General features: G+C 41.5%; 1 protein-coding gene across 2 annotated transcripts in view; it reads left to right on the top strand.

Annotated features, from left to right (window-relative positions):
• Nucleotides 1-21,882, top strand: part of Fbxl7 (F-box and leucine rich repeat protein 7) — a 372,044-nt gene that overhangs the window by 62,516 nt on the left and 287,646 nt on the right. Inside the window, exons 2-3 of one of the 2 annotated variants that reach the window (XM_021734203.3) lie at nucleotides 10,263-10,441; nucleotides 14,486-15,508. The exons of the other annotated variant lie outside the window; for it this stretch is intronic. Of the exons in view, the coding sequence (XP_021589878.1) occupies nucleotides 15,487-15,508 (22 nt within the window). The 5' untranslated portion in view covers nucleotides 10,263-10,441; nucleotides 14,486-15,486. The remainder of the gene's footprint in view (nucleotides 1-10,262; nucleotides 10,442-14,485; nucleotides 15,509-21,882) is intronic. 2 annotated transcript variants of the gene reach the window in all.

Here is a 21,882-nt window from a genome sequence, read left to right as displayed (position 1 = left end):
CACACCCTCAAAGGGGTCTGTGGATCTCCGACCCTTTCCTTTTGTTTCTGTACTTCCTGTCCATGAGGTGAGTGGTTTTGCTCTATGGCATTCTCCTCACCCTATGGGCCCAAAGTAGTGGGGCTAACCCATTCTGGATGGGAACTTCCAAAGCTGTTAGCCAAAGTAAACTTTTTACCTCTGTAAATTGATTATCTCAGGAATATTTTTATGCAGTGGAAAACTAATTAACACAGAAAATTGGTACTGGGAAGTGAGTTTGTTGGCTATAGTTATATCTGAGATAATATGTATGAGTTTGGAATTGATTTACAGGAGGAGGTTAGAAAAATTCGGAGGAGCTGGCTAGAGAAAGCCTAGTCTGCTGTAAGGACAGCTTAATGGGCTACTCTGGAAGGAGCTCAGGGGCAAATCTTGATAGAAATGTGGACTAAGGACTGTAATGGGAAATGGACTAGAGGGTGTCCTTGTGACACTATAGCACATAATTTGGATTGATTTTTGTTAATACTGATTACTTTGTGGAAGGCCAAACTTAAAAGTGATAGACTAGTTTATCTGATGGAGGGAATTTCAGAGTAGGAAAGTACTAAAGTAACACAATGGGGATTTTTGACTGCTTTTAGCTAAAATTGAAGTAAGAAGAGTGAAGAGAAGCAGAACAGAAAGATTTTGAAAGTTTTCAGTTTGGTTACAAAGGGACCACATGAGACATGTAACCAAGGCAGGGGAAAGTGGGGTGATAGAGCTGATTTAAAAGAAAATAAAAGGCCAAATGCTTTGCACTTGGATAATAGGAAAGATGCCTTGAGAGATCTCAAAAAATATAAGGCCACCACACTTAGAAACCCAGAGGTTCAGAAATGCAAATTTGTTTCAAAGACTTTGCAGGGCAGAGTAGTTTTAGAAAAGAGCCTTTTGGTGCCCTGTGTGCCCATGTGAGCCTTAGGATCCATTTTCCCATGTTCAGCCAGCAAGGTGCCTAGAGTGTTCCAAGCCATGGTCCCTGGTACAGCACACACTGGCCACATAATTTAATGGTGGTGCTCATTTATCAGGCTTGGAAAATGCTAGGATTATGATGTCACAGAGGTCTCTGCTGAGATTTTGAAGTCAAGCCCAGGAGACCCAGGCAGTGGTGCTGCAGGTTAGTCCCTACAACCAGCCCCCAACAGCAGTGCACAGTCCGTGGGACTAAAGCCAAAGCTGCAGTGGAAGTCCTAGAAGACAGAGGTTACTGTAGGCAGCATGCAAAACTCACTCTACAGAGAGGCCTGGGGGTAGGGATGAGCAGGTCTGTAGAGGCAAGGCCCTCCAAGCCTTTCAAAGCCAACATCTTACAGTGTGCCCCAGTGCCAGACACGGAGCATTAGGATTTACTGCTTGCTTTGCTGGGGTTTCATTTTGTTTCAGGCCAAATGATTCCTCACTATTTTCTTATTTCCACTATTTTGGGTATAAAAACATACCCTATGCTTGCCCCACCATTGAACTGTGGAGGTTTGTAGCCTTTCTTTGGATTTTTGCAGCCTTTCTTTGGATTTTTACAAGGGCTCACAACTGACTTTTCCTTGAGTTTCAAAGGGGACTTTGGACTTGGACTTCTGAGCCAAGCTGGGACAGTGAAGACTGTGGAAATAGTGGGGGTGGACTCAACACCTTTTTCACTGTGAGATGGACAGGAACTTTTGGGGGCCAGGGTGGGATGTTATAGTTTGGATGTTAAATGTCTCCCCAAATCTCATGTGTTAAAGGCTCAGTTCCCAGGAGGAGCTACTGGGGTGTAGTGGAACTTTGGAGGTGGGGCCTAGGAGGAGGTCCTCAGGGAGCTCGAGATATACTCTTGTAGGGAGTTGTGGGATCCCAGCCCCTTCTTCCTTTTTGCTTTGTGATCAGGAGGTGAATGGTTTTGATCCACCATGTACTTCTGTCCTGTTGTGTGGCCTTACCACAGACCCAAAGTAATAAAACCAACCTATTATGGACTGGAACCTTCAAGATAACCAACATATAGAGAGGTAAGAGGTTATCTTGGGTATTTAGTTATAGTATTGGGAAACTGACTAACATAGCTAGTTTGGGAATATGAATTAGTGACTGGGTATTGGCAATAAGGGAGGTAAGAGTGGATTTGCATCAGTAAATCAACACTCTTATGGAAAAACAAAGGATGATGGCAGGTTGGACTGTGAAAGTATTGGCAGAGAGAGAGGGAATAAGAAGAATCTAAGAGATGTTATAAGGTAAAATTCATGGGATCTTGTGGTGGATTGGCTGTGAGTGCAAAGTAGACAGTGCTAAGACTGATGTGCAAGGACCTGTCCTGTGTGCCTAGATAGAATGTGGTGCCATTTCTGGAGTAGAATATGACAAAGAGCACTTGACTCTGAGGAATATCATGAGTTCACTTTGGAACATGGTGAGTTTGAGGTCGCTTCTGCATATCCAAAGGGATATTCAGTAGACACTTCATGCTACCAGTCTGCAGTGTGAGATGAGGTCAAGTTGGAGCATTTTCAGACTCTGCACCCAGATGGTTACTGGATGGTTGAACACGAGATCTCCCAGGGAAAACAAATTAGGACAAGAAGACCATGTGGTCTACTCTACTGTGAGGTGGTCTGAAATGCACTGGCTGTGTGGGAACCTGTGGGAAGCCGGCATTGCAGATGGAGTCCACTGCCATAGAAATGCAGCTCCATTTCCTGCCTTTGTCTCTTTCCCCAAAACCATCATGATATGAATTTTGGAAGCCAATTGCTTTTTTTTTTTTTTTTGGAATTCAGTTTTACTTTTTTTTTGTTAAGGTTTTCTCTTGATATCCTTTTTTTTAGTTTGTTCTTTTTAGTTATACATGACAGTAGAATGTATTTTGATATATTATACATACATGGAGTCTAACTTGCCATTCTTGTGGTTGTAGATGATGTGGAGTTACACTGGTTGTGTATTCATAGATGAACATAAGAAAGTTATGTCAAATTCATACCACCATCTTTCATATTTCCATCCCTTCTCTTCCCTTCATTCCCCTTTGTCTAATCCAATGAACTTCTATTCTTTATTTTTTTAAGAAACAAGTGGTTCTCCATAATTTACATATTAAAGTTCAATGTCCTCTGATATCTGGTTTTCACCAATCATATTCCTTTTTATTTCCTTTCTTAGAACCTGGGAATGGGTAACATTGAGCTTGTTTTATTCATAAATACCCTTGATTTTCCACAATGGTTATTCTCTAGTTTCTTCAATAAGGAATTCCATCCTCTCCAGTTCTTGTACAAGTCCGTGTTGCCATAATCTTTCAGCATCTATCTCAAAGGTTCCTAAAAAATGTCCAGAAGCCCAAATGCTTATGTAATTGGTAAAAGTGTAAGCCCAGCCATTGAGCTACAGAAGCTCTCAGGTTATTTACACATGTGTCTAGGTTTGTAAAAATGATATCTTAGGTCTCAGTGGGACCTTAAACTTAAAATGACAAGATGCAGTCCTCTTTTTATTTTTATATTCCACATCTTCAACTGGGGCAGGTATCCAGTGCATTTCTGTGGAATGTATTGATGATTTATCCCCATAAAAAAATTAGGGCATCTTGTGAATCTCTTATTATTTCTTGAATACTTTTATTTCATGATTATTCTTCCTTGTCATTTCTTTCCATTCCTAGTTTCTAAAGATTCTAGGTCATCTGTATGAGCCAAACATGTGTAGCTTGCAATCTCTGTTAAATCTCTATGGTCAAATGGGAAACATCAGCACTCAGGAGAAGAGACACTTTGAAACCACTTTTCAGAAGGGTGATGTCTGAGGTTTTCTGAGGAGTAGTTTCTTTGTTCACTATTTTCCAACTTGTCTGAGTGAAACAGAAAGCACGTGAACGCAGTAAGTTATAGAACACTCTTACACAGATTTGTTACTTGAAGATTGGCAGTGAAGGAAAACAAAAACCTAGGATTCATTATAAACCCACCACTCAGGCTCAGGAAAGTGGATGAAATTTCAACTGTGTAGGCTCCATATGGACCACAGCTAAAGGACCCAAGGAAGCATCCCTCCCTGGGTCTTCTATCCTGGGGCAACTGCTAGGCTAAAGGGTTGATGGATATCCTCTTTCCAAAGGGCACTGAAACCAACCCAAGTATTCTGGTCAGCCCCTCCCTATCTCAGGATGTTGTATTACTGCATATTTCCCAGTTCATCTTGAGAACTACAAGTGAGAAGAAGGAGAGAATGAGGTGTGGGACTAGGGATATCTGGAGAACTGACCTGCATCTCCCTTTTGCTTTGGCCCAGACATTGCCTCCTGAGCAAAGAGCACAGTAGGTTGGTGGGAATGCATCAGACAAGGGTAGTCCATTTCCATCTATGACCATGCAACTAGCTTTGATCCACCCTGTCACCATGGTGTCAGAATAGCAGATGCATCCTCCAAGGAGCATCTGTTACCTGTAGACATGTTTGTCACAAGTAGGAGGAAGTGAGCAAGTGGTACTTGCAAGCTCATTTGATGGGTGGAAGCCAGGAGCATCGCCAAACATCCCACAATGCACAGGACAGTCCCTCGCAACAAGATTATCTGGCCCCCAATTTTAAAGTGCTGAGACTGAGGAATCCTGGATTCGAAAGACCAAACAATCCATTTTCTCTCAACCTGAGTTATGGAGTGGCCAAGCTTTCCTGACTTATGCTGACACGGCAACATGTTTTCTTATAACTTATCTCCCTTATGCACTTGTTTATTTACTCTCATCATTTATGTTTGCTTACTTTGCCTGTAAAGTAAACCAATACAAAATACAAAACCAATCTGGAGCTTGATGATTGGATGAACACCAAAAAGGAATTAAAAATCACCAATGTAATTGTTTTCTTGGCTCTTTTCATTTACAATAGCTTTCTGTTTTTAGCGGTCATGAAAGCCATATCCCTATGAATCTTTTTGTGTTAGAGGCGTAAGTGGTGGGCCCTGTTATTTTAGACTAGATGTCTCTTTTTCTGAGGGTTTCATATTTTAAGCCTGTGATAATAAGAGAGTATTCCTTTACTTTAAAAAATGTTTTTGTTTCTTTCCCCTTAGTTTTTAGGCTGCTTAGCAGACCATTTCATTTCCTGTGAAGCATGGCTGGCAACTATAGCTTTTTCTTATACCTTAGACTTTCAACTGTTTCAAGCTGGCATGCAATAATATAAGTAGAATGAAATGTATTAAGTGCTTGTTGATGTCTACTGGGAAATATGGTGTAATCTGTAGCTACTTATTTCTTTTTTTGTGTCAGAACAAGATGTTTGTCTTATTGAACACTGGTCAGGGAGCACAGGCCTGTAGTTTCCAAAGAATAACAAGAATCCCATAAATATGGAGTTAAATTATTGGTAACTGATATTCCTGGTCCTGAATGATACATTCTCTATTCCTCTATTTAATCCACACTGTGATTTGGTTGTGCTTTTGGTTTATATTCATCAGTGGCAATTGCCAAATGGTGATGAACTAAATAATGTCAGGAATAAGGGTAGCCAGAGATGTTATTAACATTGTATCCAACTGGGTTTAGTGAACTCCAGAATATAAGGTGATGTTGTAAGCCACTTAGCCGTGAAAGTTTCATGATAGAGTGATAACATTTAAGTAGTTAAACTTTATCAATGAGTGACACGCTCTATCTTTAGAAATAGCAATAAAGGGCTGGGTTGTGGCTCAGTGGTAGAGTGCTTGCCTAGCATGTGCAAGGCACTGGGTTCGACCCTCAGCAGCACATAAAAATAAACAAATGACATAAAGGCATTCTGTCCATCTACAACTACAAAAAATTAAAAAAAAAAAGAAATAGCCATAAGAATACAAGATGCAGTCAACGAGAAGATTTTATGTGACTTAATGGCTGGTGTAGATTGCCGACATCAAGAGACCTTTCAAGAAATTGATTTCTGTCTTGTCCTTGATAACTCAGTGGAACCGTAGAGCTCAGATGCGGTATTTGGCCATCTGAGGTTTGTGTCATCAGTGTGAATAATCATCCCTGATGGTTTGTACATCTTCTGGCAGAAGCAGTAGCCATTTCAAACTTTCTAACACTCAGACGACCGTTTATCTGTCTGTCTTTCCCACTCTTTAGCACAGAGCCCCCTCTTGGTTATCCTCATGTGCTCCGCATTCCCTAACGCAGTCGTGGGAACATAGAAAACATTAAAATATATTTTTTAAAGTAAAAGTTGAGGTGACTTGAGAGCAAATGGGATCAGTTCTGCAGATTTTATTAAATCTAGAGACTCCAAAGTCATGAGATTTTATGGGAAATGTTTTAAGAAGCAGCGGAGATGACAGGCCTCCTGGGGGCCTTGCCTCATGATAGTCTGCCCACCATGAAAATCTGTCTGACAAGCGTGGCTCAGCCGCTATTCCTCGCAGTCCAGGCACCATCCCCGTCCCATGCCCAGACCCTCTGGCTTACCGTGGTCTCTGGTGACGTCATCCATGTGCACTCTGTTATCTGCACTGCAGTGTCTGGGTGCTTCAGAGCCTGGCTTCCATGGTCCCAGGGGCCTGAGGGCATTTGTTCTCTTCCTCCCTTGGTGTGAGCTTTCTGCGGGTGTCACTCATCTTACAAGGGAAGTCAGGTTCTGCGGCAAGCATCCAACAGTTCTCTGTTCAGCTGGCCACATTGCGTCTTCTTCTCAGGAAGATTTTTGACAGGAATGTGCTCCAAGGGCATGACCATTTTGAAGTAAATTAAAGTGGATTCTAGTTGTTCTTTTTTTTTTGTCTTAATCACTATAATAAAAAAATCATTATTAATATACAAAACATGTGTGTGTGTGTGTGTGTGTGTGTGTGTGTGTGTGTGTGTGTGTGTTAGACCTAAGGATATATTAGTTTGGAGAACTTGAGATCTAAAGAACCCTTTGGTCCATTTGTATTTTAAAGTTGTCAAGAGTCTCTGGCTGAATGCAGGCTGTTGCATTTCCCAGCCATATGTGTCTCTAAGGAGCTCTGTCTTCCTGATTTCATCTGTGGTTATGTTAGTTCCAACCCCATAGATTAGGAAAATAATTATAGGTTATTGGGGTTGATGTCCATGTTTCCTAGCTGTAATTATACCCTTATAATCTTGTTTGTTTTGAAAAGACTGTTGCATATTGCAGATTCACATGGAGCTTATTTTCCCACAGCACCTGTGGTTTTTATTCTTTGGACTCTGATTTCTTGTTTATGGGATGTGCGGTCATGGATGTAATACAGGAACACAGGGCTATGCAGGTGTTTCCCTTGGCTGATAGATACTGCTTTAGTTCTTCCAAAGAAACATAGACGTTAACTGGCCATCACCCATAACATAAAACACTTCTTTATTATATTGGGAAAGTGCCTAGAGATATTCTTCTGAGAGTAGGGAAATTTCTGGAACTTCCTGCAGAAAAACAAAAATACAAAAAAAAAAAAAAAGAAATAACAACTTACATAGAAGAGAAGAATGGAGAACAGCATGTAGGTCATGTTTTGAAATAACTAATGGGTTTCTTGAGATGAGATACAACAACACATTTGAAAAATACACCCCCTTTGGGCATTAATCAGGATGTAGGATCCAGTAGGCAGGGACTTGATCTCAAAGAAAAACAGGGCTGCTCCTAGCATGGGTACCGCATATCAAAAGATCATCATCGAGTCTGACCCAGGGGCCTCTTGTGTGGTTTGGGGTAAGCCCAGAGGACTTTGGAACGTCTCTATCTCCTCAGGCAAAGTCTAAACAAATTAACTATTTATGGCTGTAGATGTAACTCTGAAAGTCTGAAAAGTACCAAATGTCTCTATCCCGTGGTTTTAGTATTCGACCCTTCATGAGCTTTTCATGCCCCCTGATGCTGCAAGAGATCCAATATATAACTTATTTATAAGTTATCACTTGAGCAGGAAGTAGCATGGTGACTGTAGGTTGAAATAGAAAATTGATACAATTCCTATCCCACCTGAAGCAAATGCATGTATACTCATTCTTGGGGGGTGGAGGGGAGAAGAAAGTTAAACTTCTCTTGTCTCTATGCATGCCCCTCAAAAAAAAAAAAAAAGGTTTGGTTGAATTAACTTGAGACAGAATGTTTCTGGATCAGCTCAGTGTTTACATATGGCTTTGTCATCCATGACATGGAACATCTTGATGAAAAGTAAATTATTGAGCTGCTTCAGTCACTCACAGTTTCCAAGTGAGTCTGCATGTTTGTCATCAAATGGATACAATGTAGATCTACAGCTCTTGCCAAAACACATTGCTTTTTGGTGGACACTTATGTATTGTTTTGGAGAGATTGAACAGCACTGCATTCTTTGGCACTGTCATTTGATTCCTTGGTCTCAGTGCCTTGAGAGTGCAGGTTCCTAACTGCACATGGAAGGAAAGCCAGGTAGTCCACCCGTTTCTGGAGCACAGGGAGAGGTTCTACGTCTTGTGACTTACCTGCAAGCACATTTAAAACTTGTCCCTTTCCTCGGCGTTTGGCCATGAGCAGTACGGGAAGTGAATTTCTGGAGGAGAATTTGAATACATTGCCATTGGTCCCTGTGAATAATTGGTGTCCTGGAGGGATGAAGGATTCCAAGATGCTACTTTTCTCATAGGTCATAATTTGCTCATTAGAATGTGGCTTTAGAGTATACTACATCATTCTTTGTCCATAAAGACAGCATTTCTGAAGGGGAGTCATGAAAGCTATAAGACACACATGCTTCCCTCAGCTGAAGTACTTTGCAGACGTGCAAGTAGACATATTTCCAAATAAGGCAGTTCTGGTCGTATTTTTTGTGTTGCAGTGTGTTTAGTTACTGTGGCTGCGTAACAAATCACCTTCAAGCATAGTGCCTTGAGAAACACATACTGTCTTATGATCTCTTCTGGGCAGGAATTTGGGGAGGTCTTGGTGGAATGATTCTGGGGCCCATCAATGAACAGAGGTGTGAAATATCTAAAGTACCAGAGCTGGAGCAGCTCAGTGGGACCAGTGCATTCTTATTCTCTTTCCTCCAACAGCTTCGCTTTCCCCCTGCCTCCCTCCATGGGGTCTCAGTCCTCTCCATGTGGGCTAGTTTGGGCTTCCATCCAGAATGGCAGCCCCAGGGCATTTGATCTGCATACACAGCAGACGAGGTTTTCCAGAGTGGTTTCCATCATTGGCCAAGTGGAAGCAGCATTGACTTCTGTGGTCTAACCTCAGAGGTCATGCAGTGTCGGTCCTGAGTATTTTATTGGTTGCTAAACACTGAATATGTGTGTCTCTTCCAATTCATGCATCAACATTATAACCCCCAATGTGCTGGTGTGAGCAGGTGATACTTTGGGGTGGTTATGATTGGGTGAAGTGCTGAGGGTAGAATTGCCACAACAGGATTAGTGTTCTTTTCAAATGACAAAGAGATAAAAAAAGCTCATGTCTCTCTCTCTCTCTCTCTCTCTGCCAGGTAAAGATAAAGCATAAAGGTAGCCCTCTCTAAACCAGGACTAAACCAGGAAGAGAGCGCTCATGAGAACCTGTCTACGCTGGTGCTCTGATCTCTGACTACATCCCTCCAGAACTTTGAAAAATAAATGAATGTCATTTAAGTCACCCATTTAAGTCAGGCATTTTGTTACAGCCAGTTATGGTTTGGATCTGGAAAGTCCCCAGAAGCTCATGTGTTGGAAGCAAGATACAGAGATGGGGCTTGAAAGCAACAATGAGTGCCCCAAACTTGCCTGTAGATTAATCTGTTTGCTGGATTAATCATTGATAGCTGCAGGACTGCTGAAGGTGGGACCTAGTTGGAGGAAGTAGGTCACTGGGGACATTCCCTTGGACTATATCTGTCCCTAGCCCCTTCCTCTGTTGCTCTCTGCTTCTTAATGGCCATGAACTTTACTCCACCATGCCTTTCTGCCATGATGTTTTGCCTCACATTGGTCCCAGAGCCATGGACTTTGCAGACCATGGACTAAGACCTCTGAAAGTATTGGAAACTTTTCCTCCTCTAAGTTGTTCTTGTTGAGTATTTTGATGACAGTGATGAAGAGCTGACACACACAGCTTAGGATGTTGGTTAAAAGTGAGTCAAAGCTTGCGTAGATTCAAGGGGAGGAGATTAAGGCTCTATCTCCTGATAGAGCAAGGGCTAGAGGGTTTGGGGAAAAGGGACAGTGTGTGGTCTGCCACGTGTGCTTTTATAATTACTGAAAAAGAGTTTTAGTTTTCAAACAGGTCTTGCAGCATTTAAATCCTTATTTCCTCTGTGACAGGCAGGTTCCCAGGCCAAGCCTGCTTGGAAGAGAATATCAAAGGAGATGTGAAAATCAGCTCTAAGTCAAGGAGTGGTGGAGGTGCTTGTACAGCAGGGGGTGTGATAACCCTGAAGAATCTCACCAGCTCTTCTACAGTGAGACCTCCTGGCTGCTCAGGGTCTATCTCAGTTGTTCAGGTGGGCAGCATCTTGGCCTAAAGATTGTCATAGCAAGGCTTATGGGTGCAGCCATACATTGAGATGCAAGCCAGGAAGGAGATGGAGCAGACAGGGTGTGGGAATCCTGAGGTCCCCAGCTCAGCTCCCCAGCTGAGCAGAGGTGTCACTACTGATCCAGGATTTAGAGCTATGCCAACCACTAATCATGGTTGAATAGTTCCAGCTCCCAGAGATAAATGACACTAGCTGGTGAATAGAGCTCACATGTAACCAAGGTCACACTTGAAAACGCATTATATTTGAAAAGTCCTCAGAAGTCACTTTGGAGGTTAGTTCAATATATGGATCCAGTCTACCTTGAAGACCAGTGAGTTTTACATTAGGCATATCAAATATTGTTTTTTTTTTTTTTGATACGAGGGATTGAACCCAGAGGTGCTTAACCACTGAGCAACATCCCAGCCCTCTTTAATACTTTATTTAGAATCAGGATCTTGCTGAGTTGCCCAGGGCCTCACTAAGTTGCTGAGGCTAACCTTAAACTCACGATCCTCCTGCCTCAGCCTCCCGAGCCACTGGGATTACAGGCATGTAACACTGTTCCCTGCTCACATGTCATTTTTAATGATCAGATCAGCAACCCCTTTATCAGCATATTTATTAATCAGTTTTATTATATAATGTTTATAAATTAACTTATTCCACATTAACCCTTTAGCATGAGCTTGAGAGTGCATGAGACCCAATTGAAATGACTAGCAGCAATTTCCTACCCTCATTCCATTGTCTCCCTGCTCCCTCCATGGCCCCCCGCATTGGCTAGTTCTGCCCCAGTCCTGGCCCTGCTTTGCTGACCTGCCTGACCCTCTGTTTGTCCTTTCCCATGTGTCCTGCATGCCATGCTCGAAATAGAAAATAGTTGTTGAGGGTCCACCAGAGCCCAAGGAATAGAGTTAAAATGTGCCAATATTTGACAACTTTTAGAGCCCTTTTGTCCTTGTTATGGAAGTTTCTCCCAGCGTTGAAATGGCAGACTCAACAGCCTATCCCACGGAGCTGGAAGACCCTCAGACTTTGGTGTTGTAAGTCACCTCATATTGAGTTGAAATTCCACTCCTGGCTTGGGGGTGTCTCGGTCTTGCCTAGCATGTGCAAGGACCCATGTTCAATTCCTAGCCCTGCCAAAGCGGGGAAAAAGGAATTCCAATCTTATCTTAGACTAAAGTTGCATATACCTTGGGTATATTTTTAAAAGCTTGGGTATTTCTCAGAATTTAGGGGACAAAGTCCTTATTGTGCTTACAAGTCTCCCAGGCTCTTCCTCTGGCCTACATTTTGTTAGTGTTTTCTACCTGTCCTGGCTCGTAAGCTTTCATGAGCTCCTGAACACATCCTGTTCCATCTAACATTCTTCCCACACCTAAACTCCTCTCTGGCCTTCAGCTTACCTCGTAATCAGTAATGGCAAGCTTCCCTGATTTCCAGGATAGGTAGGGCTCCCTTCCTTCCTTCATCCCTCCCTCCCTCTCTTCCTTCCTTCTTTCCTCCTTTGGTCTTCGCTTCTAATTTCACAGAACTACATTTCTTCTCTATGAATTACACATTTATTATATACAGTTATATACTGTTATAAAGTATGCATTTATTACTGGGGTAATTTGGCTCATTCCTACACTCCCCAGTCTGCTGGAGATTTTACCTTATCAGGAACTCTGCCTGATTTTGATCCTAAGAGTCTCCCCACCATTGGCCTCATGGATGACATTAAGGAGCTGTTTCTTAAGGCCCAATAAGTAAATGAATGGAGGGGTCGTCTTCCTACTACTCTTGTTTGGGTATTAGATGGTGCCTGAGTATGTGTTGAGACATAATGAGATGGGCTGGGTTAAAGTCCACCCTGGGAAATCCCGAAGAGATTTGTGACAAGGTTTACGCTTTTGATCTTCAACCCTCAGTTAAATTCAGATAACTCTTTTTCTTTTTTTGTTTTTTCTTTTCTTTTTGGTGGTACTAAGGATTGAACCCAGGGCCTCATACATGCTAGGCAAGCACTCTACCACTGAGCTACATCCCCAGCCCCAAATTTGGATTATTCTTATTCTGACTCTGGGACCAGACATACCAACATAGTCCCAGGGGTCCATGTGTCCAGGAGTAGCTGGTTGGAGCACAGGAACCACCAGCAGCAGCTCAGCTCAACTTGCCTGATGCCACTGGCTCTTGCAGCTTTCTTCCTGGTTCGTGTATTCTGTGGCAGCTTCAGTAGATCCAGGTGCTGTTTCTTAACCTGAAGAAGTGAACTTCCTGGTCTCTTGGTTTTCTAGGGGCAGAGAAGAGGGTAGAATGATCATTAGAGGATCCTGTTTTTGTCTTGGATAATTTGATTGGAAAATCCAGACTGAAAATTGGGCTCCATGGAGTATGTCCAATGCCTTGAGGAAAGAATTTCTTGGGAAAGACAGCAACCCATCTGTCGCTAGTACAAACTGGTTTCGTGGCATTGTTAGCTTAGGAGTAGAAGAGATTCTGGTTGGAATCCCTTTCAGCCATCCTGCTATAGGATAATGAAAACTATCAAATTTATTTATTTTCCCAGCACTATTTGTTGAATAGGCTGTCTTTTCTCCAGTAAATGCTTTTGGTGGTTTGACTATTTATGTGGGTTTGTCTCTATGTCTTCCGTTTTGTACCATTGGTCTATGTTTCTATTTTGGTGCCAATACCATGCCATTTTTGTTATTATTGCTCTATAGTATAGTTTAAGGTCTGGTACTATGATGCTTCCTGCTTCACTCTTCTTGCTAAGGATGGCCAGCAGGCTGGTTAAATTTATAATTACTGCCCCCTATTCTCCTGAGTTTAAAGTATGCCTGGGTCAACAGTGCATTTGAGATGAAGGGCTGCTATGTGCCTGACCACCTCCAACACATCCTGTTTGGAAAGAGACACTTATAATGTGCATTGAATAAAAGGAAATATACACTCAGAAAATTGTGCTGGGATCAGGCCATGAGGCTGCATGTAACACACCTACTCATTGCCCATGCCTTTAGGGAGAGATGAGACCAAGTAGGTGAGACATAAGAAAAACAAGGTGCAGAAATAATGAAACAGAAGGATAGCAATTTTTTTTTTTACAGAGATAAGAGGAGCCACCTGCTCACACAGATTTGTCCTCTTCAGACACCTGCACGATATTTTGTAAAGCAAAGAGAATAAAATGGTTAAAATGAAAAATGAATCTTCAAAAATACCAATTGTCATTGTTAGCCAACTCACCATACTATAACTGTGATAGCATGAGCTCAATTTTCAGTCTCATTTTTCTTCAGGGTGTTACTAATGGAGGAGAACATGATTGTATGCCAAAGATATGCTGATAGGAAGAGGAAAATTTTGGCTCACTTTTCATCTATCAAAAAGGCTCAGATACCACTAACTAACTGCATCAATTTGCTAAGCCAGGCCTCACAAATCCTGCAGAGGTGTTAAAACTGATTAAGTTTTATGCCGGAATTGTATCATATTAAATATTTCTTTTCAGACCCATTGGTAGGCGTTATACATGAGCACACATTCTATTAAATCTAAATCAAATTCTTATTCAAGGTTAGTTGCACATATGTGATCTTGCTTTTAATTGTGAAGTGCCAATGAGTGGCTATTCCTGGAGGAAGCTTCCCTTTGGCTTATTTTAAGGTGGATGATCTAAAAATGATTAATTTAGGAATCAAGAAAATATGTGAAACTGCAAGGCCTGGAGCCAGTCTCCTTAGTCAGATCCCAATAAGCTCTTAAAAATATGTGCTGTCATTGCAAAGCTCATTTTTCCAAGCTGGACTCCAATATTTGGCTAAGAACTTTCTTTTCTTTCCATGTTTGTTCTACACAGAATCTGGGGGGTATTAAGATTGATGAGGGAATCAGAGCTTGAGGTTTGGGAGCCAGCATTAGCACTTCTGGGTGATGACAAATCATGCCTTACCTCCCTCCCTCTTCTCCCTTCTCTTTTTCTTTCTCTCCCCCTCCCGCTACTCTCCTCCTTCCCTTTCTTTTCCAAAGAATGAAGCCATGGGCTCAAAGGGAAGCACATGAAGTATTCCCCATGGTGACCACTTGGTAGAAGGTGAAAAACAAGGCTGTTCCCTGTGGCAGTTGACCAGGTGGCTCTGGTGGAGAAGCATCCCTGACTAGTCCTGCTCAACACCCCATCTCCAGCCTACGTTCCAAAAACCTATTTAGAATTTGACCCAGATTGAGAACAATGAAGAATGGTCTGCAGCCTACCTATCAAGTACCATTGGGTGTCTTGACTTTACTGGGCACAGTAACTGGTTCTCACAGCTCCCCATTTAAACTCACACATAGAAGTTTCATGTACTGTTAAATCAACTCATGGCTGCAAGCCTTCTTGGTTAAACACACTTCAAAAAATTCACTGGCCACTGGCTTTTATGAAGAGAGATGTCTGAAGAACTTCAATAAAATGGGACTTTTTTTAAAAAAAAATTGTTTTTAGTCATTAATCTTGTTAATATTTGTACCTGAGAAGAGACTGACTGCCAAGACCGATGTGTCATGGGCCCTTGGGAGCCATCTCACATTCGATCTGCTTCTCTCCACTATCACTGCCTCTGCCAAGTGCTCATCACCACCGGGAGAAGGGCTTCAGAGGTCTCTCTGGTGTTTTCATTCTGAATCTCACTGGACCATCCAGCACCCAGCAGCCAACATCATCTTCAGAACAAAAATCTGTCATTCTGCTGGAAAGCCATCCAGTGACTTCCTAATCCATATGGACTAATGCCAAACTCTTTATTATTCTTTTCGGTCCTGTGTGATTTGCCCCATCTCTACATCTCTGCATTCCTGGAACACACCAGGCTAATTTCAAGGTCACGTATTCCAAATCTTTGGCCTGGAATGAGCTCGTTGCCTCTTCTCTGTACATGGCTGACTACTTCCATCCCCCAGATTGCAACCCAGAGGTTCCCAGCTCATTCAGCAAAGCCTTCCATGAGCTTTCCATCTGAAGAAGCCTCCCTTTTATTCAGAAGTACCCCATGCATTTCCTCTGGGCACTTGGTAGGTTTTTAAATTCTGCATTTATTTATTTTGTTTTGTTACTGTGTGTTCTGCTTGCTCCGAGGCTGGGGTCTGGCTCAGTTTGTTCACTCTTGTGCATCCTCTTTTTTAACACAGTGTCTGGTGCAGGGTATGCTTGGTCAGGGCTCAAGCATCCTCTCAGCTACGTTGTCCCTGTTTTAAGGATGAAGAAACTGAGGTCCAATGAAGTTGCATAACTTTCTCAGGTTCCAGAACTAGTAAGGGATAAAAGCACTTTTTTTTTTAACATTAATTGAATGAAAGAATGAGTGAATATATCCTTATTTACCTGGCACATGCCTTTAGAGATATTAATTTAGAGATTAGGAAGAATTCTTTGAGTAGAACAAATAAAAGAAAAAGTCACTAAGTGTAGAATATTTTCCTAGCTAAGGTGAAAGCTCTTCCTAACCATCCTTTAATTTTCCCAGCCCCAGCTGTTTAGCATATGTTTTTGTTTTTTAGTTTTTTTTTTTTTTTTTTGGTTTCTAAAAACTCTAAATTCTGGGATCCTTGACAAAGCCTCACTGTTATGCCAGGTTGAAACGCAGCCACCCATATTTGCTCATTTTGCATCAGATTTACTGTCCAGCAGAGGCAAAACCGAGGTCACTGAGTTAAAACTAGCCTTTTATTTTACAGCATTATGTCTAGCGTGAAGCTGAATTCAAAGATTTATTACTCAGTGTTGGTAGATTGCAGAGGCTGCTGTGTGATTTATTTACTGTCAGAACTGAATGGCCACGTTTTTAAAGTGTTATTCCCCAAATAAGTCATCACTTTAAAAACTACTTTAGGCTGATTTTACTACACATTTGAAGGTACTGATGTGTAAATCAATGACGGGTCATCACACGCCAGAACTCGACTCAAGGCCAAGGTCCTGTTGAGATCTTTCTTTAGTACAGGTTGTGTGTCACTGAGATACATCTATTCAGCTTTCTTCCCAGCTGTGGCGTGTTCTTGACCTTTGTAAATGTCTTGTTTCTACCCAAACCATTACTAAAATGTACGCTTTTGAAAGCGTGGACACCATTGGGACTGCCTTTGTTCAAACCTTGAAGATTTTTAGACTCTTGTTTTGAAAACTCATTTACTCATTTTTTATATTTCTTTTGATAATGCTGATTGGTTTTCCTCAAATGGAAATCAGTAAAATAGTCTGGACCAAATCAATTCCTTTCCTAAGAAATTTCAGGGAACTTCTTGTTTTAACTAATAAAATCATCCACAGCATAGGCTCAGTGAGAATTAGGAGTGAATATACAAGGCAAAGAAAGTCCGCATTTCTGATGGAAGCAGCCAGTAAGAAGTTTGCCTCTGTCAGGATGCTGTGGATGAAGTCAGAGGCACCCTGTGCTGTTTATTGGATTGTGCTTAATATGTGGTAGAACTTAGCATGCACACGGCTTTGGATTCTATCTCTAGGATAAAAAAAAATTGCTAGATAAATGATTTTGCTATTAATTTTTTAAATGAAAAGGAAACCATCCTTTAAGAAGCCTGAAAGAGAGGTGCCTTGCGGGATAGTGGTCAGGCCCATGTGTGGCCTGACTAGCTATTTTTATTTTCTCCTCGGTTAGTTTACCAAGCCAGCCGTGGTCTCCGCCAGCCCAGCCTCAATGTTGTCATCGAAGGCGATGATGTGCACATGAGATTGAGACAGCAGCTGTGGACACTGTGGAGCCACATGTTCAGTGGCTTCTCCATCTGCTCTGCAGCTAATGAATGTTACCATGAATTCTTGGCATCAACTTTATCTTCTGTATTTTAAAAAACAATAAAAATTGGTGCTTCATTTACTATCCCAAGTCTCTATTATGTTTCTTCAAAGAATAGTCTTTTTCTTTTTTTTCAATCTGTCTAAAGATATCATTGATCTTGAGAGTTAACAGTGTTAGATATGTTTGAACAAAGGAGTAGAAGAAGAGGGCTATTGAGTTCTGGGCCTGATCTGAAAGGTACAGAAGAAAAGAAGAGTTTGAGAATTAGGGGCAAGGAGAGTGAGAGAGCAAGATAAGCATAGACAGTAGGGACTGGAGTTTGTCTTCTGCGGCCTTTGGGAGTAGGCATGATACACGGAGGACCTCTCATTTCAAATTGCCCATACATGACAAGCTGGTCAATGTTTCATAAAATCTCTGAACACTTGAAAAAATCATTCTAGATGCCACCTGGGACTTCTATTCCTTCCTCCTCTGTCTTATTATAAATTTCTGGTGTTTCCACTATACTAGTATCTGAAGTGTATTCCTTCAGTAACCATGGCTACCTCCAATGACAGTTTTCTATCTAGTCTTGCTGCCTCCAGTTTTACCCTCTCCAACCCCTTCTCTGAGCTAAATCTGACCTCCTGCAATTTGACATGCTGGTCTGCTTGATAACCCATTCCAAGTTTCCTCGTAGCTCTCTGGATATAGTCTGAGTTCTCTACCATGACCTGCAAGTATTGCAGTTTCATGAGCACCTCCTTCCCTCCCTCCATCCATCTTCTCTAGCCCCAGTTAATGTTTGTGGTTACTGGGTGCTTAGTGCTCCCTTCTGTTTCTGGTCCCTCCATTGCCCTTGGGATGCACCCTCACCATTACTTAATTTTCTAGATCACCTTACTGCCACCAGCCAAGTTTGAGCTAGTTGGACCTGCTGTGAACACGGAACACCTTGCCTTTGCTCATGTGCTTATAGAGACAATTGCTCTTAGCAGATTAGCCCCTCCTCCAGACTATAAGTGTCTTGAGAACAGAAACAGTGCCACTGTTAGGTTTTCAGTTCTAGAGACCAGATCAATAGTATGGACTAAATTAAGAATTACATAGATTTGATTAGGGAAATGCTTCTAGTTAACAATACAACTAATTGTTAGGTTATTTTTTTTCTGCTTCTTTTTTCCTTCTGTCTTTATAGCAAGAAAAATTCTCCATAAGAATGGCAGATTTTTAATTGTGTGTACAATGAATTTTAGATCCCAAGGACCACAGCTTGCCTTGTTATTCCCTTGCTATTTCAAAACTGCAAATCTCGTTTTCTGGGGACTCAGCCTCTCTCCAGACAGCAATGATTACAGAAATCTTTTGCCCATAAATAGTAGCCAATTATGGCAGCTCTCCATTAAGACTAGAGAATTTTACAGATCCTGGGGCTAGGTATTAATGCAGAAATTTCACCTTACAAATTGGAAACAATTTTTATTTTTAAGAGCTAGCACAGAGGAGGAGGAGGAGGGCAAGTGGAAAGCCTAGGGCTAGACCAAAGCTTGACTCTGCAAACACTAGCTTCCGTTTTTCTCTTTCACTTGGTAGCAATAGCAGCTCAATGACATCAGTCCCTCAGCCTCAGATCTTATGCTGAGTCTTACATTTGTTAGAAATAAGGTGGCTCCATCTTTGGCCATCCACCTACTGTGGTAGGAGGGTCATCATGAAGATTGCCACGATGAAGGCATCTTTGGATGAAAAAATGCACAACCAATATCTACCGTGTCCATCCTTGGAGGAAATGGAGCTCAGAGAACTTAAATCTTCTAGAGAGAAAAATCTAAAACTGTAATTTAGTTCTTCTGCCTGCCCATCTTCTGCCCCAATTTAATATTCTCCACCCCTAAACTTGATCACCACTCATTTAATTTATGGTGGCATAGCGTAATGGAACCAGGAGTGCATTTGACTGGTGACCCTGGGCAAATTAAACTTCTGGCTCCAATCCTCTTACCTTGAAAATGGGGAAAATAATCTTAGTTCCCAAGTTTGTTGTGATGATTAATTGAGAGTAGGCATACTGTGTCAAGTACACCGTCTGACACACCCACAGATGTTCTCACCTGCTACGTTTAGAATACCTACCATCCAAAAGAGTAAGCCATTTAAGGCTCCCACTTAAAGTGTGAGTACCTCAGAAAGCTTCATAGGAGTGTTCTGTCCTTTACACCTGTGTGTATCTTATAGAAATTGATTTGAAGATCTCTATCATCAGAGAGGAGGATTCTTGTCTACACATCTAGTCCAGGCTCTTAGTTTTTTTTTTTTCCTGTATAAATGGAAAAACTGAAATTTCCACTTGACAAGCTTGTAGAGTGAAAAGATATTTTATTAGTGAGAGATTTCCATTATTTGGAGAAGTTTCCATCTGATTTTATGCTTACTCAGAATTTATCTTTCACCTAAAATTTTGTTTGCATTTGAAAATGAAAAATAAAAAGGGTGCTGATGAAGGACAGATTCCGTTCAAACACAAGGGGAATGTGAGCCCACATGAGCTGCATTTGGTTGAATACTGGGAAGCATTTAAGGAGAGGCAGGAAGGCCATTGTCCTTATAGAGAAACAGAACTCAGAAAGCATTCGCGTCTTTAACCGGAGGACTGACCCGCTGCAGGCCCCAGGAGCTGCTCTGGTACAGCTGGTGGGCATTCACTCTTCGCTCTTGCTTTGCCAGATTCTTCTTCCACTTGCCTCTTTAGAAATAAGCAGGCCTTGGTATTTCTCTACTCAGTGTGGGATTCTTAATAAGTTTTCTGGTGCAAAGATTTAGGTTTGATGTTAGTGAACTCATTTTCCCACGAGTTTGGCATACAAGTTCAATAATGTAAGAAAGAGAGGGACATAAAAATGTACAGGTTTGGTTGCTGTTGTTCTTGTTTCATCAGGATGACAAATATTTGCCATCCTTTTTCTTAAAAGTTGGTGAATTTTCTCTTTCTGCTGACTCTGTTATTTTTCTGAGTATGTTCACTGGTAACTCACCATGACACTATGCACTACTGAGAATTCAGTATATATGACTAGATGTTGGACACTGTCCAGTGAAGCTTAGTTATTTTCATACTGAACACTGGCCATAGAGTGTAACCCTCCAAAAATGTTGACAATTAGATTGAGCCATGTGACATTGTTGATCTGGACCTTTTCTGACCTTAAAAAAAAAATGGGGAATTCTTATGGTTCAATATAAAAAGATTCAGCTTACTCAGATCTTCCCAGAGGCTACATTACTTTCTCCACTGCACAAAATGTTCTATGTACATTGCACACTGAATATTTATTTATTGATGGGCTAGTAGACCTGGAGTTGATCAGGGTCATACTAATTAGGGAGTGTTTGAGGCCTTTGCTTCCACACCTCTACACCATGCAATGAAAAGTAAAATATTTTTCTTTTGAATGAGGCTGAGAAGGCCAAACAGAAGGTTTAATGTCTTGGTTGTCCAAGCTTTTGATAGTATGTGGAGGGAGGACATATGGTAGGTCAAAGAGGTCAAGAATTTGGTAAGGCATTTGGAAAGTAAACAGTTGAAAAGGTTAAAAGTGTATCTATTCTGATCTTGGGCGGTCTAAGCCAATAAATTTAACTACTCTTTGAAATGGTGTTTCTACTCTTTTCTGGGTGGTGAGAAAGGTGTATTTTGTATGAAAGCTAGAAGCACCCATTAACCACTCACCAGACAGTCTGAATTTCTGATGCATATAATTCCTGGGTAGGAGCAGGAATATGAGTTGTTATCCCCAGGTCATGCAAGGAAGGAAGTGGCTGGTATGGATTGGGAAAGATGGGCCTCAGGGAACCTCAAGAAAGACCTGCTACAAAGAAGATGGTCCAAAATGCAGACACACAGATAGCTTCAGGAATGTTCTCAAATTCAGGTTTTAAGAAATGTAATCTGACCTTTCCCATAATCACCTGTACTAGGGATACTATATTTCATCCATTGCTGATAAAAATGCCAGAACCAACTCTCTTCTTTGCATCTTGCAAATGTTCTTGATTGCAACGGAAATACTCTTTCTCTCCTCATTTTTTTTTTTGTGTTTATTTCATTGCTAACCTCAGTTTCTTTACTGTGCTTGTTTGTGTATCTGTGTCTGGTGATACAGAAGTCTGGCCAGTCTTTATCACTATGCTTGTGTATGAAAAGAGGTTTACTGTGCTTTTCTTGTTTGCATCTCCCAATATCTAGAGCATGGTCACCGTCCACCATCGGCAATAAGCAGTCTCCCGGGGCTCCACAGCACAGTCTTTTTGCTAACTGCAGTGTGGTAAGCCTGTGATCCCGGGCTTGTAAGAAGATAGGAATGCCAAAGCAGTGAGAAATTATACATAAAAACAAATTGGTATGTTCTCAAGAGGGCTATAAATGTCAGTTGTGGTTATTACTATTGTTTTAAGTGCCAAATGGCTCTAAATGGGTACCAGCATTCCAAGTGGGGAAGGGTCTCTGAGATCTGGAGAAAGTTGTGGAGTTGAAATGAATTAGAGTTGGATTTAGGAGAAGGGAGAAGTGTTAGAATAGGGGTACAAAGCAGAGCTGCATGTGGTGAGTTTGGGGAATTTAAGGAAGATCAGATCCTATTGCGATAAAGA

This window comes from Ictidomys tridecemlineatus, chromosome 1, assembly GCF_052094955.1.
Source record: "Ictidomys tridecemlineatus isolate mIctTri1 chromosome 1, mIctTri1.hap1, whole genome shotgun sequence".
Classification (NCBI taxonomy): Eukaryota; Metazoa; Chordata; class Mammalia; order Rodentia; family Sciuridae; genus Ictidomys; species Ictidomys tridecemlineatus.
This window is presented reverse-complemented; position numbering and strand designations above follow the sequence as displayed.